The 17,023-nt window shown below is 44.9% G+C and overlaps 1 protein-coding gene across 2 annotated transcripts; it reads right to left on the minus strand.

Moving 5' to 3' along the window:
- Positions 1–2,484: 2,484 nt before the first annotated feature.
- On the minus strand, positions 2,485–14,078 carry GDE1 (glycerophosphodiester phosphodiesterase 1). Of its 2 annotated transcripts, none has more exons than XM_054041710.1 (6): positions 13,823–14,078; positions 9,439–9,614; positions 8,501–8,606; positions 7,599–7,691; positions 4,852–5,063; positions 2,485–4,253 (listed from the first exon to the last, which is right to left on the minus strand). In XM_054041710.1, the coding sequence occupies exons 1-6, from the start codon at positions 14,057–14,059 to the stop codon at positions 4,106–4,108; spliced, it is 972 nt and encodes a 323-aa protein (XP_053897685.1). In that variant the 5' UTR covers positions 14,060–14,078; the 3' UTR covers positions 2,485–4,105. The 2 variants fall into 2 exon arrangements, with proteins under 2 accessions (XP_053897685.1, XP_053897686.1); XM_054041711.1 differs by lacking the exon at positions 13,823–14,078 and adding an exon at positions 13,140–13,297.
- Positions 14,079–17,023: the final 2,945 nt, after the last annotated feature.

Here is a 17,023-nt window from a genome sequence, read left to right on the forward strand (position 1 = left end):
TCAGAGGCTTGCGATGTGAAAGGGGTCGCCAGTAAAAAAGTTTGAGACCCACTGCTTTAATCAACTTGTTAGTTCCTACATTACATGCAGATTTCATTTGAGTCAAGTGATGCTATAGAACTGTTTACACAATTAATTATTGGGCACAAAACACTGACTTTACCTAATTTATTGAGGTAGATTTTAACCCCTGATTGGTCATATGAGATATGCTATAGCCTATGAAGAAAGTGATTTCACCCAACAGTGACATGTAGCATATGAGTATCAGGCATCATTTAAATACAAAACAGAGTGAATTGATCAGTTGATCCTCTTAGTTTGCTACTCTAGCTTTGACAGGGAATGCTACTCAATTCCCACCACCAGAGTCTCAAGAAAGTGACTAGCCACTTGTGCAGTGCTGTATCTGAGCTGACAGGGGGCACGGGACAGGGAGGTGGAGCTCTAATGCAAGAGGGTAGCCTGCACGCTAAAGCATACGATTACCCTTTTTATCTGAAAATACATAGTTACACATCTATTGGTTACAAGTTAGCATGTTCGGCTACATCTCAATGGTCACCAACAACAGCAGGTAAACAACTGGTTTTAAGTCTCTCTACTTTTAAATGACATGGAAGTGACATTTTGTTCTGGAGGTAAGGTATAAAATTGACACTTGGTTAATTTTCACTGTGCTCTCTCTAATTTAAATCAGACCACCCTTATTTTACAGTAGTTCTATCTCCACACATGCTTCCTTGCAGAGCTGTGCCATTCAGGACTTCTCTCCTCTAGCTACAGGTTCCACCCAGGGTACTGCTACAACAGTTTGATCATTTAGTGGTATTCATAATAAGAACAATGTTAATGTAGATCTTGATCCATTCGGAAAGGTATCAAACCCACTCTTATGGATGCTACTCATAACAGATGATGCATACCTGCCATACTATAAAACTAGCCCTGAACTATCCGACTTGTTTATTACAAGTCTAAACCACTTTGATTTTTACAGAAGTGTGAATCCAGATAAGTAGGAAGAAGCCCATGGAAACAGCAGCAAGGGCTAGGACGATACAGGCCTTGGCTGCATGTTATAGGGTCCGTAGGCTGGAACCCAGTGTAGAGGGCAGGCTTGGGTTCCCCTACCAGCCACATGGCATTGGAGCTGTCAGCTGGACAGCTGGTCCAGAGGAACTGCGATTTCTACAGAAGGGGAGGAACTTAGCGACCTGGCTGGAGGGCCAAGCCACAAACTGGAAGCTGCCACTCCGAGAGCGAGAGAGGCTACAGACTGAGAGAAGACGGGTAGAAAGAGCACTAAGGAGGACGCAGCACCTGGCAGAACTAATCCCCAGAATGGCCATGAGCGGTGAAGGAACTCCATCACAAGTGGCCAGGCAAAGGATCGCCCCACTACAAGGCCCGGTGTGGAAGACTGTGCAACAATTGACCCAGATACAAGCGGAGGTTGAAATACTGTAGCGGACTGTAAAGGAATGCATAAGGTGTTCACCCCCATGCAAGGAGAGCCATAGCAGAAAAACAGGAAGAGACAATAGAGCCACATTATGCAGAAGCCTTTTTTACAGAGAGCGCTTGTAACCTCCGAGGCTGAACTCTAGAGTCACTACCCCTGCAGAAGGTGACTGACAAACAGCAGGGACGGATCCAGATCTCGCTGAGGCAAGTGCTGGAGAACCAACAGAGGCAGTGGGAGGCGCATTGGTACCTGCAAGACTATCTGACAGCTAGCTGAACAGCAGCTGTATTTGTTCAAACTCCTGTGGGAAGAAATTAGTAGAGGCTGCAGGGAATAAGATTGGAAGGGAGGTACCAGGGCCAGGAGCCAGTCAAAGCAGTGTTATGCCTACGGACGAAGGTGATACCTAAAAAGAGAGTACCCGGACCTGTACAGGGACAGGAAGCCTTTCTCAGAAGGCAGGAAAACAAAGTCCAAAAGAGTCCTACCTGTGTGGACAACAGGAAAAGGAGGGGCATGTTTTGCCTGGCTACAGAAGGGATGCCCATATATGAGCTATGAAGTGAAGGCTAGCCCAGGAGTAGGGGCTGGACAAAAGAAGGTCAATTGGAAGACTACTGCTAACACAAGGCAAAGGAGTTTGCTTTGGGTGCTGTGAGGTTGGCCATAAGGAGGCACTACCCTCTTCAGAAAGGACAGGATAGCAAGGGGAAGTCATGGACTCCAGTGACATAGAAAACAAGGAGGGGGTGTCCAGGGACCAGAGCATGGTGGAAACTGTCAGGATAGACACAGCGGCAATCACTATGGACCCACACACCCAGTAGGAGGTAGTAAGGAGGTAACAGATGACTGGGGTGGAGAGGGCCCACACCGACATCAGAACGAACACAGAAGCAGAGCAAGCTATGGTGGGAACACAAACCCTGAGGGATCCTGTGGAGGCAAGTGAAGGAGCTGTAGGAGAAGCTAGCAGCAGCAGAGCAAGCCCTGTGAATAGAGGGCTTTTCTTCCAAAAGAAAACGTTGCGGGAGGCCATGGAGGACCAGCATAATTTGCGTCTCCTGGTGGCGGAGGCAGAACAAGAGAGGGATGATCTGTGGGCACAGCTCAGGGAAATGCAGGGCAGGAGGCCATTACAGCCCTGTGGGTTGTAGGCTTGAGGAACAGGGTATGTGATGCCATGTCCACCCCACACAGGATTGGAAGGGGTTAAGATGGCCAGGCAGGCCAATTAACTCCCCAGGCTACACCTGCAGGAGGAGCTAAGGCACATGTGTTGATTAAACCAGGCCCAGCTGGATAGGAACAGGAGAGGCCTCTATAAAGCCCAGGAGCTGAGAGAAGAAGGGGGCTGCAAGGAGGTAGTCTGTAGTATTTCTGTGAGGAGAAAGGTTGTAGGAAGAAGCCCAGGGAAACAGCAGCAAGGGATAGGACAGTACAGGCCTTGGCTGCATGTTATAGGGTCCCTGAGCTGGAACCCAGTTTAGCGGGCAAGCCTGGGTTCCCCTACCAGCCACCGGGTAGTGACACAGGATGTTGGAGACATCAGACAGACAGCTGGTCTGGAAGGACTGCGATTTCCCTGGAAAGAGAGGAACTTAGTGACCTGGCCGGAGGGTCAAGCCACAAACCAGAAGCTGCTGCTCCGAGAGACAGATGCTGCAGGCTGAGAGAAGAAGATGGGTCGAGAGAATGCTGAAGAGGGTGCAGCACCTGGCAGAGCTAAGCCCCAGGATGACCAGGAGGTGGTGCCAAGAGTGTTGAGAGAACCCTGTCACGGAGCCCTCCTATCCATTTAGCTGTGCAAACAATTTAGCAGCAGCAGCAACAACAAAGAAGTGTTTCAGCTACTGCTTAGCCTCTGGCTAACAGCAGCTCCACAGCCTCTGTTTATGAAGAATGATTCAGCTACAGTATCATCAGGTGGAAGAACCTTTCTAACCTCCCTCACCCCTTTTTAAAGTCAGGTTTAAGACTGAAGTAAAAGGAGACATTCAAGTTTACCCACCAGCCACCAAGGTTTTAGTGCAGTATTTGCCCAAACCAGAAACCGCTATAGTCTTTCTCCATACCGTAAGAGTACAGAATATCCATCCTTTCCAGCCTGTAGCAGTGAAGTATATTTACTCTCTAATATTAACTGACCATATCGTATTCAAAGTTATGGTACGGGAATACACCTACCATCCGCTCTTAACATTGCGGTAGAGGTACACCACACTACTCTTTGAGGAGCAGATTGTTTAATGTACAGTTTAAAATTAGGCATTCAAAAGCTGCTGATGACTTAAAAATCAAGGGTTAAATCAAGTAAAGAAACAGTTGACTTATAAGCAACCTGTCTGAACTACTAGTTACCAAATCAGTTGATCAAAACTGATCTTTTTAGACCATACAGCAATTTCCTCTGATAGCAGATGCACGCAACATTTCTCCCCAGCACTAATGCTGATTGTGGCTCAGCCTAGTGGTGTGACTGAGGGGTTTGCTGTGATTTAAGATCCAATCATACAGTACAAGCAAAAAACCCAACCTATGTATGCAGCCTCATTCTGCATCTTTGGACCCTCTGGTGCTGAACTCAGATCTGCATGAACCAGGATGGCATATTTCAGAGTCCCATACAGTGTAAGTCTAATAGTGAGGATCACAGTCCTCCACCAAGCTGTCTGTGATGTAGCTGGTCTCAAGGACGGTCTCATAGTACATTTTTTCTGTAAGTGTGTTCACTGTCCAGCCAACCACTTGAACTCCTCGTGAAGACCACTGCCTCACATACTCTCTGTAAAGAACAAAGATACTGTAAGAAGACCAAGACTACCATGAACACAGGCTAAAACAAAGAGCTTTCCTATACAATATACATTCTCCACAGCAGGGGTAGTCTATTTTTTTGTCAAGGTCCAAATTTCTAGGTCCAAGTATAGTCAAGGTCCAGACTCCAGAGAAAATAATAAAATAACGATAATAAGTAAATAAAGAGACTTCTGTGTTTGTTCAAAAGCATCTGGAGGTCTGCATTTGGCCCATGGTCTGTCTATTGACATCCTGCTCCGCATTCCACCTTTCTACAATATCCCTTTACAAACAGGCAACAGCAATAAATTTCCCTCCTTTGTTTTAACTTAAGGTGTAGCACTGGAGGTAAAAATATGAATGGGGAGAACAGACATTATAAATATGAAAAAATAAATTGCATATATTATTGAATAAGAGACTTGTTTAAAACAACATACAGTACACTCACTAGAGATTCTGGTGTTCGTATACATCATACTCATCTAAATCATGGTCCCACCTTACCTCTTCCTCCCTATTTTATTACATGATTACCTCTGGATACATTAGCTCCTCCTGAAAATTTATGCTTTAACACTTACTGTGAAATGTAATTTTTCTGCATGAGGAAAGCTGAAACCCCACACAGGTACCACAAGAAGTTGTGTAGGCTCCAGTCCATAATGACGTCCATCATCATATACCCATAGTGCTTCCAAAAGCAATCAAAACGAGGCTTCCCATCTCCAAAATGACTAAGGCTCCAGGGCCTGTGTGTTAATGCTGTAACAACATTCCTATCAGATTGCCTCATCTGGAAGACCAAGATAAGAAAGTTGTACTTAGCAGATGATGCCAAAATGCCAGGGCTACACTCTAGATTAGACGGACTTGCAAACAGGAACATTTGAAGATGGAGGAATGAGAGGCACTAGTTTGTGAATTTGCAGGTCTAGCAGAGTTCTTTTTCCTCCAAGATGATGATTAACCTGGTTTTGAAACTATTTATTGTAAGTGCTTGTATTGTTTCCCTTGGTAATCCCTTGATTGAATAAGTGACACTTATGTTAAGGCTTGAATCCTGCATTGCTTGTGCACACAAGACTCCCATTTAAGTCAATGGGAGTTATGGGTGTGCAAGGAAGGTCAGGTAGGGTCCTTAGTCTCAAACTCTGGCTTGCTAGAAGTTAATGTACACTTGTCAGTATCAGCAAGTCAACCAACTTCAGTCTCTGTATAAATACAGCTTAGCGTGCTGTTTAGGAGGCTAGACAGTTTACTTCATCTAGACCAGTTTGTAAATTCTCTAAAGGCTGTTTGACCCAGTATGTTCTCACTGACTAAGCTGTGCTTAATTTAAACAGACTGAACTGTATTGAAAACCATTTCAGCAAATGCCAATTTAACACTAGCAAATACAAAGTTTCAAAGAGCAGTTTCTGAAACCTAGTGTCTTCAACTTTTGTAATAACTAAGACCTACAGATTGCCACATAATTCTAACTGGTCTGTATTGTATCATTTATTTATTTTATTATACACACAGATGAAATGCAAAGCCTTAATAAATAATTTTATCTTAATATCACAAATCATTAATGGAAAGGGCTTTAATATTTCAAATTTGCCAGTGCGTTTATATTAATGCAGTTTCTCCTACACTTAAGGCCTGGTCTACACTGGGGGGGGGGGGGGGGGGGAGGAGGGAGGGAGGGGAAATCGATCTAAGATACGCAACTTCAGCTACGAGAATAGCGATAGCTGAAGTCAACGCATCTTAGATCGACTTATCTCCCATCCTCACGGCGCGAGAACGACGGCCGCGGCTCCCCCATCAACTTCGCTTCCGCCTCTCGTCCTGGTGGCGTTCCGGAGTCGACGGGAAGCGCGTTCGGGGATCGATTTATCATGTCTAGATGAGACGCGATAAATCGATCCCCAATAGATCGATTGCTACCTGCCGATCTGGCAGGTAGTGTGGACGTACCCTTAGTAAAGAGCCTGTTTCAGGTAATAACTTGTGATGTCACCAACAGTTACGGGGCAATCCTGCAACCCTAAACTGAGGCCTCAAAAGTAAACAGAGGAAACTGAGTTTCAGCTATTTAACTTGAGGCTCTGCTCTTGATTGCTATTAAGTAGCATAAGCCCAATATTGATGTTGTTTTATAAGACCCAAGAGAAGTTTTTTCATGCTATTTAAATAAAAAATGAAATGCATGTTTAGAACTGGACATTCCCTTGCAGGGCTTACATCCCAAACATTTCAGTATCCTGCTGTGCAGGAGTTAGTGTGTGAACAAATCTATCTTCACTAGCCAAGCTTAATGAAGCATGCAAAATAACAAACAGCATAAATGGAAAATGATGAGTTAGAATTAACTATTTTAACTCTAATAAGGTATTAATACAAATAGAAAGTTACTAAAATCTTAATAAAAAAAAAAAAAAAAAAGAGACTGACCCTCATTCTTCACACAGGTCCCCATTGTTACCAATCTCTTAGCCAGGGACTTAAGCATCAGTGCAGGCATGTTTAATTTCAGCTCCACCCCATCCTGTTGCAAAGCAAGCAGTAAAATGAAATTAACAAAACACAAAGCAGTACTAGTATCTTGCTTCAAGTGTGTTGTTAATTTCACTTTACCACTGAGCTTGAATGGGGGGGCAGTAAAACAACAAAGGATTGGGAAGGGGAAGTAGCTGAGAAAACGAGACAAGCGGGAGGAAAGAAGAGAGAGGAGATAGCAAAGGAAGAAGCAAGGAAAGTAGGAAAAGATGAAACAAAAGGGACTCAAAGGAGGAGGACAAAACTAGAGAAAAATTCAGGAATGCCTGTGATTCTGTAAGGTGAGAAGGGAAGGGAAATAGACAGCTGAGCAAGAGAACCATGCACATGGAGGAAGGGGTTGACAAATAATGGGAATTAGGAGACCATTTATTTGAATGTATTCTAAACTTCCATAATAATCTGACACGGGTGTAATGTGTTAATAGATACCTTGGCACCTCAGTATCAATGTCACTTAGTGTCAATTTTAAGCTAATGAACCTTTATCAGTGTAATTCTGGGGGGTAGAGGGGGGAGTTATTCAAGATTTATCTAATCTGTATGGAAGGGTCTGACAAGGTTGCAATGGTGAGTGGGGGTATATGAGGATTGAGAGTCGAATACCCCAGTCCTCCTCTCATTTCGACACCTACTTTTACATGTGTTCTTAATTACTTAAGAATGATCCCCATGTACTCTGGAGTTACACTTCTCCACAAGAGTATAATCATATTACAGTGATTGTGACATGGTGTACATAAAACTAAAAAAATCAAAATAAGCCTTTAGGAAGTTTTACCTTATAGACGATCTCTGGTATGAAAGAGCAGACAATGCTACTGTTGTACAAACGAGGATATTCCAGATAGAGGAGTTTTAGGGCATCAACTGCCTGTCAAAGAAAGATAAATACACAGAATGTACGTTGTAGTCATAGGTAAAATTTAAAGAATTTATTAGAATACAGAAAGACCCCACTTTAGGGTGTTTTTTTCTTGGGGGGGTTGGAATTAGAAAGGGGAAGGAGGAAAGCAGCATTTAAATTTGTCTACAGCTCAAGGGCTGTAGACATTGTTTGTTATGCAATATTCATAGATTGCAGCATAAAAGGATGTACAGTATTTCTCATACTGTGCGTGCCTCATGCAGAATGCTTTCAATAGCCAGGAAGTGCACTAAGAGCTAAGAGATACATAACCCCTGACGAGGTCTATTGCTATAAAACATTTGCAGCATTAACTGTGGTTTGGTTTTGAAAGAAAACATTTTTTCTATATATCACGTCAGAGAAAAGCTATACAGTTTATGAACAAGCAAACCATTACCTACCAAAAGTACCCCATGTCATGGTGCTAACAACTACAGACAAGCAGGATAGCCCATCATGATTTCTCTTCTTCCACACAAATAGGTGGCAGGGAGGACCCAGTTATTCATTCACTTAGATTCAGTCCATGCTTGTGACATTACCAGAGCCCAACATGTCAGTGAGCCACATTCTAATTATAGTTGTCAGCGTCTTTGTGCAATGAAATGGAAAGAATGAAGCATGAAAAAGTTGTCTGTTTTATAAAACGAAACTTTACTTTCTGCAAAAACAGGCCCAAGACCTCTCTCACTGAAGTTAAAGGGAGTAGTGCTAGAGACTTCAATGGGAGCAATCCAATGAAATGGTGAGAGAAGCACTCTTAGCAAGAATACCTGATTTGCATGGCCTTTGACATCGAAGTAGATTATGAGGTTATAATGCATACATTCCATAACGGCTTCTTTCAAAGTTGGTACTTTTTCACCCCGGAAATCTCTCCTACAGAAAGGTATAAAGAGTTCAGTGGAATGAATCCAATCCAGGAGAACTCCAAGAACAAAGAGGAAGGAAGGATTTGAACTGTGCCAAGGTGTAGAGTATATTAAATTAAAAACACCAAATGTATAAACTAATGGAGCTCCCTCTTAAAAAAAATAAATAGATCATTTACAGTAACATTTTAGGAGACTTATTCTTGTAAATATTCCAGCAAGTGTATATATTTATTTGCCTACATATTGTGAGAATGGAGATAATTAAAGCCCAATGTCAAGATCAAAGGTCTTATCTGAAACCTTCTTAGAACTCCAAGTAATGCCTTTCCAACAGTATAACCCTTATGTTTTAGATAAAATGAGTCATCCCACCATTCATACAAAGATACACATGATCATTTAAATAAACTAACCTAATTAAGAGATGTGTCAATAAAATTCACTTTAGAAATAGCTACCCCAGCAAGCTTTGAAAAGTAGCAATAGTCCCAACATATGAAGTGTTTTTCAGACCAAACCCTGTCCTAAAAAGCGTTTGGTCAAGATTAAGTTGAGGTTAACGCTGCTTATGCATTAGATGTTGGAGAATCTCATCCTTAAAATCAAAATCACTCAGTTCTGCTTCGTGGTTCCCACTCCAAGAAGGGTTAAGGAGACAGATTCTGATCTGCCTCCAACATAGAACAAGGGGCACCACATGCATGTTGGAAAGTTTTAAGGGGTTTTTAAGTCACGGATGGGTCAAAATCAATTTTATTTATGATGGATGTTTTGGTACTGTAGAAACATTTTCAAAAATTAGTAGAAGTATTAGTAGACTGTTGCTGATCATTTACCATAGTCTATGTTTTGCAGCTGGATTAAGCTTCCTAATTTCTTCAAACGTAAAATCACGTAAACTCCCAGACCCATCAGTTGTCCTTTCTACTGTATCATCATGCATTAGAATGGGAATGCCATCTGCAGTGAATTCAAGGTCCAGCTCCACGCCTGTGGCTCCATTCTCAGCTGCCTTTAAAACAAAAAAGAAAGACAAAAACTTTTTAAATATAAAGATGGGTGCTACAATGCTTACTTTGTATTCTAATACAGTTGCCAGGCTACTAATATTCTCTAAGATTTGTCAGCCCACAGAACACAGTGGGCTTTAGCTAAATTCTTATGAGTCCTGTATTTATAGATCTAATATGAAGATTGTCCTATACTCCAAATGGTAAATTGCTGTGCAAAAGTACACGTGAAGGGAAGGAACTGAACTCTATCTCTACCCCACAGCCAGCGGGTTATGTCCTGGTTACCAATGGCCTAGCCCCAGTAAATAAATTAGATAGGATAAATCTATCAGGATAAATTAGTCAGGGCAATGGATCTTAATTGGGAAACAGTCCAGACTTGTGAGAATTTGGCTGAGTTAAGGTGGAAACCAGTTATCTTGGGCCAAGTAACCAAGACATGTAATGGAAGAGACTTTGGCAGTTTACTTTTCCACCATGCATGATATGGGGCAATTGTTATTAACAGCACAGGAAAAGGATCCCTCACTGTGGCTTTTTTTCTCCCCTGAAAAAAAATTCCTAGTCCATCAAATACCAGGTATTTTAAATATAGACTTCATACAATATTTCTTTCACTGGTGATATAGACTGAATTAATCCCTTTATCCAATACAGTATTTGAGATCTTAGACATTTCTATTGTAAAATTAAAGTGGAAGAAACTCCCATTCTCCCTCCTTGGGAGGAAAAAAACAACTTTGTGAACAAGCTTTATAGCAGCTGGTAATTTTTACTTGAATTTGAAATAAATTACGTAATCTCAGTTTCAAGATAGTGGTGGCAAGGGCATTCTGATTTACATGTAACATTCCCTGGTTCCCACTTGATTTTATGAAAATGAGAGAATAAAAGTGAGAGTCTAACACAGTAGTCCAAAACAGAAGGAGGAATGGAGACTTCAGATAATCATATCTGCAAAAACATTATTTTAATTTGAGACAAGATCAAAACTAGAAAACCAGGACACTGTTTTCAAGATGGACTACTAGATTACAAGTTTTAGCTGCCTGTGGGTTAGTGATCGGAATTTGTACCCTTCTCCACCATACTGGGAGATAGTGGGATCAGTTTCTATTGTACACTTGCAAGTTCATAAAATCAGAGAGCTACCTTGATCTTAGTGTTAACTGTACACATACAACTTTTATACAACAGCCACCAAGGAGACGAGGCAAGATTATGATTAAGCAGGAAGATGGTCCACACGATGAAAAGTTTGAATACCCTTGATCTAGAATGATCCTGTTTTATCTCCTTGTTTTATAGTACTTGCCCAATCTTAGGACAGCCCTTAAAGAGTTAGAGAATGACTAGCCCAAGACACCCTAAGACATACATAGTTGTCACTCGACTAGTCCATCTTCCCTTCTTTTGCTCATCCCTTCTCTTCCCCATTCCCAGAAAGATATGCCTTTTGTACACATATCCAGTTTTCAGCACTTAAATGTTGCTGGGCTTATATTTACAGGACATGGTAGTTCAGTCACAGAGATGTTTTGAGATATTTAGCAAGAAGAGTTTGACTACTGACATTTCCAGAATTTCCTTCCCTTTATCTCCCTGGGGAGAAGTGTAGCCTGAGTAGCTGAACAACACTGACGTTAGAATAGTAAACAGCATCTACCTTGTAATTTCCAAATTCATTCTGTCGTGTACCAAGTTGCTCCAGATTGTCTTGGGCAACAGATGGTTACTATATTTACACTTAATGATTCACAAGTATGTGTATAATAACTCCCCTGTTGTCTGTTTTATTTTAGCTGCTCTACTTGGTTTGTTGATTAGTTTGCACTAATCACTCCCATCTGTAAATCTTGTAGTCTTTTATTTGTTTATCACACCTTTAACTGCAATTTTTCACTTGATTCCAGGCAACAATTTGTTTATGGTTTTTAAAAATGGATAACAGTAAGTGCTGAAATGTTGGTTGTTGTGGAATTTAACTGCTATGATTTGATTTCTGGTGATGTGTACTCCCTGCAGATATTCCTATAAATAAAATTTACTATTAAAAATGTAAAACAAAAATATAGTCAGTCATACAGTATAAGGCCAGAAGGAACCACTAGATCATCTAGTCTGACCACCTGTATATCACAGGTCACCAGCAGCACCCACGCATGAAATCCAGCAATGGAAATGAGACCAAGTAAATGAGACCCACAGGAGATTAAACTATTCTGTGCCATCGGCTGAGGATAGGAGGGACTGAGGTGCATCAGTGCTTGAGGCCACTGCAGTGGCACAGAAATGATTAAATGAAGTATACCCAGATAATCTCAGCAAGTGACCACATGTTGCAGAGGAAAGCAAAAACACCACAAGGTCACTGCAGATTTGACCTGGTGGAAAATTCCTTCCTAATCCCACATATGCCCATCAATTAGACCTGGGGCATCTGAGCAAGAACCAGCCAGCTATGCAGCTGAAAGAGACAGAATACTCAGTGTCAGGTCAGAGCCCTGGCCCATCCTGCCCAGTGTCCCATCTCCAGCTGTATCCATCTCTGATGCTTCAGAAGGAGGAGATAAATCTTCCAGAATACACTGGGAGGGAAAAATCTCATCCTCACCCCTGGGGGGTTGCTGGCTGAAACCCCAAAGCATGAGTTTTAGGAACATCAGATGTGCCCACCACTTCCCTCCCTTTCATAATTTGCTAAGTGAAGGTATTCTATACCAAACAGGTTAATAAATTTTATAAAATTACCATTTAAATTGTTGACATCTCTTTGTTAGAATGTTTTGTCACATCCAATTCAAAATAAAAGTTGAATTATTCTGTTCGCTACTATGCCAAACTGATTTAAAAGCAAAAAGAGTAATACAAAGTATTTACCACATACCTATTTCTGCTGCTCATAGCTTTCTCAAAGAACAGCAAAGTGAAAACAGACCACTCTTTCAGTTTCTATTATTCAGACCTCTGAGGGAGGCAGTGAAACTGACAGGAATTTGGTCCAGTTTAATTTGCTGCTGCTTTGAAAGCAGAGGATGGAAGTAGAGCTATTTATTCCAAATACGACCCAAAATTGGAGTTTGTGGGAGTAGCAGAAAGCCTGCCCCGGTACCATCCTGGCAGCAGCTGGGATAGCCCTGCATCTGTTAATGTCATATTGTCCATAATTGTCTGTCTCTCCCCACCACTATTTCAAGTTGGGAGGCACCTCCAGCTGAGAGGACCCCTAGAACAGTGTTTCCCAAAGGGTGGGTCACGACCAAGTGAGTTGCGGAAAAGTTCCAGATGGGTCACAGGGACCTAGGCAAACATACACTTCTCCCGGCCCAGTACGAAGGTGAGGAAAGAGATTGGAGAATAAGCCCATTATGCACTCACCCCATAATGGGAGCTCCTGTCATGCAACACTGGGCCCAGCTCCCCACTCTGGGCATTGCAACCTGGTACACGGAGTGGCAGTGCCACTCCTGTTTGGCTGACTGCCCTGACAAATACGAGGGGCATTAGGCCACAATGCTACTCACTCAAATTTGATTCACTGCTCCTCCTGAATGGCGCTGTGACTCCATGTGCCAGGTCACCAAGCCAGGGAGCAGGGCCCAGCCCCATGGGACAAGAACTGCCACCACTTCACTCTCCAACCTCCCCCCCTTCCCAGGGCCTCCCCCCAACCAGGCTGGGATTGGGGTTGCAGTGCCAGGGTAGAGGGTACATGTACGTATGGGTGGGTGGCAAAATGCAGCTGGGGGGTGGCGTTAGTAAAGAGTTTGGGAACCATGGCCCTGGCAGGTAGGTACGGCTCTAGGAGGAAACGGGACAGGGAAGCCAAGGATAGAGGAAAAGTAGATGGTCCAGGGGGTGAAGAACAGTAACCCTTAGCACCCAAAAAGACGGGGCTCCGGTGGGTCCCAGGGATTAAGGCAGAGGCATCGGGGTCAGCTGGGTGTGCCTGGTGACTCCTGGAAGGGCTGGGCTCTCCCAAAGGTCGGGGTCCCCACGGAGCAATACCTCTGGGGGTGGGGATCACTCCTGGGGGCAGGCAGTGTGTGGGGTGCACCAGGCTCAGTAAGGAGGAGGTGGGGGGTGTACTAGCAGGGGGAGGGGCTCGAGGGGGCATCCCAGAGGTCCCTGGGGAAGGGCAGCCCCGGGAGGGGGGGTCCCAGAGGCCCGCGAGGGGACTTGGGAGGGGGGTTCCCCGGTGGCTGACCTGTCTGATGGCCGCCAGCGTGTTCTCGGGCGCGTCGTGCGCGCCGCCGCGGTGGGCGATGCGGGCGGCGGAGCCGCGGGGCTGCACAATGTGCTGGGCCCGCTGCAGGGAGACCGGCTCCAGGCTGAAGAGCCGCAGCGCCAGGTAGAGGCCGCCCGTGAGCAGGCAGGAGAACATCGGGCTGCGGCTCAGCACCAACAGCGCCCCCAGCAGCGTCGTGAAGGCGCCCAGCAGCATTGCGGCGGGGGGGGGGGGGGGGGGGTAATGGGGAAACCCCCCCACTAGCTGCCGTGCCGGGCCAGGGTCTGTACACCGTGATCACACAATGACCCTCACTGATACCCACCAGCCAATCAGCAGTTGGCAGTCGATTTCCAACCACCAATGAATCTCTGCCGTCAGCCAGTCAACAACAGCCACTCACTAACAATCGCCAGCCAATCACCACCCAGCGCTCGCTACGCCTATATCCGTCAGCCAATCCTCAAGCACGGTCTGACAGAATCTGAGGGAGTGACGTTGCACTGCCTAGTGGCTACTTGTCTGGTCGCGCCAGCGCTGGCAGCGCGTGAGTCTGTGCAGACTCTCCGGGAAGTGTCTAGAGCGGGATGTTTAAAAGTGCATCTTGCAGCCAACTCCTAATGTTCAATAAACAATAAGTCAAGCATGCAAAAAGGAAATACCAGAACAGCTTCAAATCGTGATTAAAAAATGCACTTTGGGTTCTTTTTGTCTTCTGTTTCCTGCATCTGTAGGGGAGCACCTTGTTCATGTTTCCAAGCTTTCCTCTGCAATTGTGAGGGCTAGAAACTTACTTTTTATACTCAAAAACGGAGATTATCATACAATCATTTGACTCCCGCAGGTGTGGCTTTAAGAGAAACAACAAACTTGAGAGGTGGAATAATTCCTATTTGAAAATCTCCCCTTTGTTGCCATAGAGCATGGAGAGAGTCATGATAAAATTCCATTTAATTAGCCAGCTATGTATGTCTGGCTGTTATTCTCAGGGTTTGGCCATCAATTTAGTTTATTCTAGGCTAAATATATTGTGGCTGGTACTACTTGGACTTTGTAACTTTGGCAATGCCAGTGCCTATAATAATTCTGCATTTGGTAATCAGGGTGATGGAAGTGTTTTGCAGTGATGCTGCAGACAATGGTACAGTTTTTCTCGGATTATAACTGATTTTGTCATGAGTTTTCATCTTCTCCTGCATCAACAAATGTTGGGAATAGCTCAGGTATTAGTTCAAGTAATGCCTGGCTCACTGACGCCACAACGTAATCAGCCTAGAGTTGGTCATAATGCTGGCTGTATCCTGAGAAAACTAGCCGGACACATATAGGACTGAAATAATTCATAATGATTAATTAAGTGGCTCAGAAAAGTATTTAAAGATCTTTTTATAAGTTCTGTGTTATTTAAAGATTTAAAAAAGCAGCCCCGGAGGATTTAAAGTGGTAATTGATGTAAGGATCTTGCTACTAATGATAACTATTAGCCTCTATGCTCCCCCCCCCCCCGAAACTAAATGTTTCTACAAACCTAAACAGCCTGAGCTAGAGCAGCAGCGGTGTCTTTTTCAAACCCACCTGCCCTGCCTCATGCTGGCTTGCTAAACACTTTAGCAGCTGGTTGTACCTAGGGCTGCAGAACAGACAGAAGTGATGCCATTTTAGAGAAAGTCTGAGGGCTTGATGACTTGTGTGAAAGCATAAAGCTGGAGTGTGAGTGATACCTCTGTCTGAAGGCTTCATTGATATGTTATCACCCTGACTATCAAAATATCATCACCTCTCAAATGCAGTGTGGTGACACCCCACTAGAACATTACTGTGATGCTGTGAAAGATGGTGATGATTTCAGGGCCCTTGAAGTGTTAGTAGGACCTGTGCACAGATTCCACTGAAAATCAGCCCAGGGGTGCTGGAACAATTTGTATAGCGTAAGGTTACCATATTTAAAAAATAAAAAAAGAGGACACTCCACGGGCCCTAGCCCCGCCCCTTCCCCACCCCCGACCCCACCCCAACTCCACCCTTTCCCCGCCCCTTCCCCAAAGTCCCCCCCTTACTCCCTCTCCTCCCTCCCAGCCACGCGAAAAGGGCTGCCTGAGCGCTACCAGCGTTACGGTTTGCCGGGCAGCCTCCAGACCATGCGCCCCCGGCCGGGGCTTCCCCAGCGCAGCTGGAGCCCGAGAGGGGAAGTGCCCAGCTGGGGGCGCAGGGTCTGGAGGCTGCCTGGCAAACCATGAAGCCGGTAGCACTCGGGCTTCGGGCAGCCCCTATGCCTCCGGACCCTGCGCCCCCGGCCGGGCACTTCTCCTCCCCGGCTCCAGCTGCTCTGCTCCTCCCCGGACTCAGACTTCGGCTCTGTTTAAGAGCCAAGCTGCCCGAGCCAGCGCTACCGGCTTCGGGCAGCCCCCGTGTCTCCGGACCCCAGCCGCCGGCTGGGCACTTCTCCTCCCCGGCTCCAGCTGCTCTGCTCCGGCGGCGCAGGGTCTGGAGGCAAGGGGGCTGCCCGAAGCCGGTAGCGCTGGCTCGGGCAGCTTGGCTCTTAAACAGAGCCAAAGTCTGAGTCCGGGGAGGAGCAGATCAGCCGCGGGAGAGGAAGTGCCCGAATGGTATTTTTCCCAGACATGTTCGGCTTTTTGGCAATTCCCCCCGGATGGGGGTTTGATTGCCGAAAAGCTGGACATGTCCGGGAAAAACCGGATGTATGGTAACCCTAGTATAATGGGGGTGCTGAGAAAAATTGACCCAAACTGCAAACCCTATATATGATGGAACTTCAAGCCAGGTGATGCGGTGGCATGCCCCACACCCCTAGTTCCAGCAACAATGAATCAGGGTGATTCTGGGAATAACAGCAAGGGAAGCAAAAACAACAAGGAGTCTGGTGGCACCTTAAAGACTAACAGATTTATTTGGGCATAAGCTTTCGTGGGTAAAAACCTCACTCCATACACCTGACATAAAATATAAGTCACCTTCAAATTTAAGTGGGAAGCGCAGTACAGCCTCCACCCCACCCCAAATTACAGATCCTTGCGGGCAATATTCCATATTGAGGCAAGCAGCCTAGGGCCCAACAGAACTACCATTCCCAGCATGCAACCCTCTGTGTCAAATTGCGTGAGGAAGTGGGCGCGGGGAAGCATTGCATGCTGGGATTTGTAGTATCCGTCTCGGGTCACT

This window comes from Malaclemys terrapin, chromosome 10 (genome assembly GCF_027887155.1).
Source record: "Malaclemys terrapin pileata isolate rMalTer1 chromosome 10, rMalTer1.hap1, whole genome shotgun sequence".
Lineage (NCBI taxonomy): Eukaryota > Metazoa > Chordata > Testudines > Emydidae > Malaclemys > Malaclemys terrapin.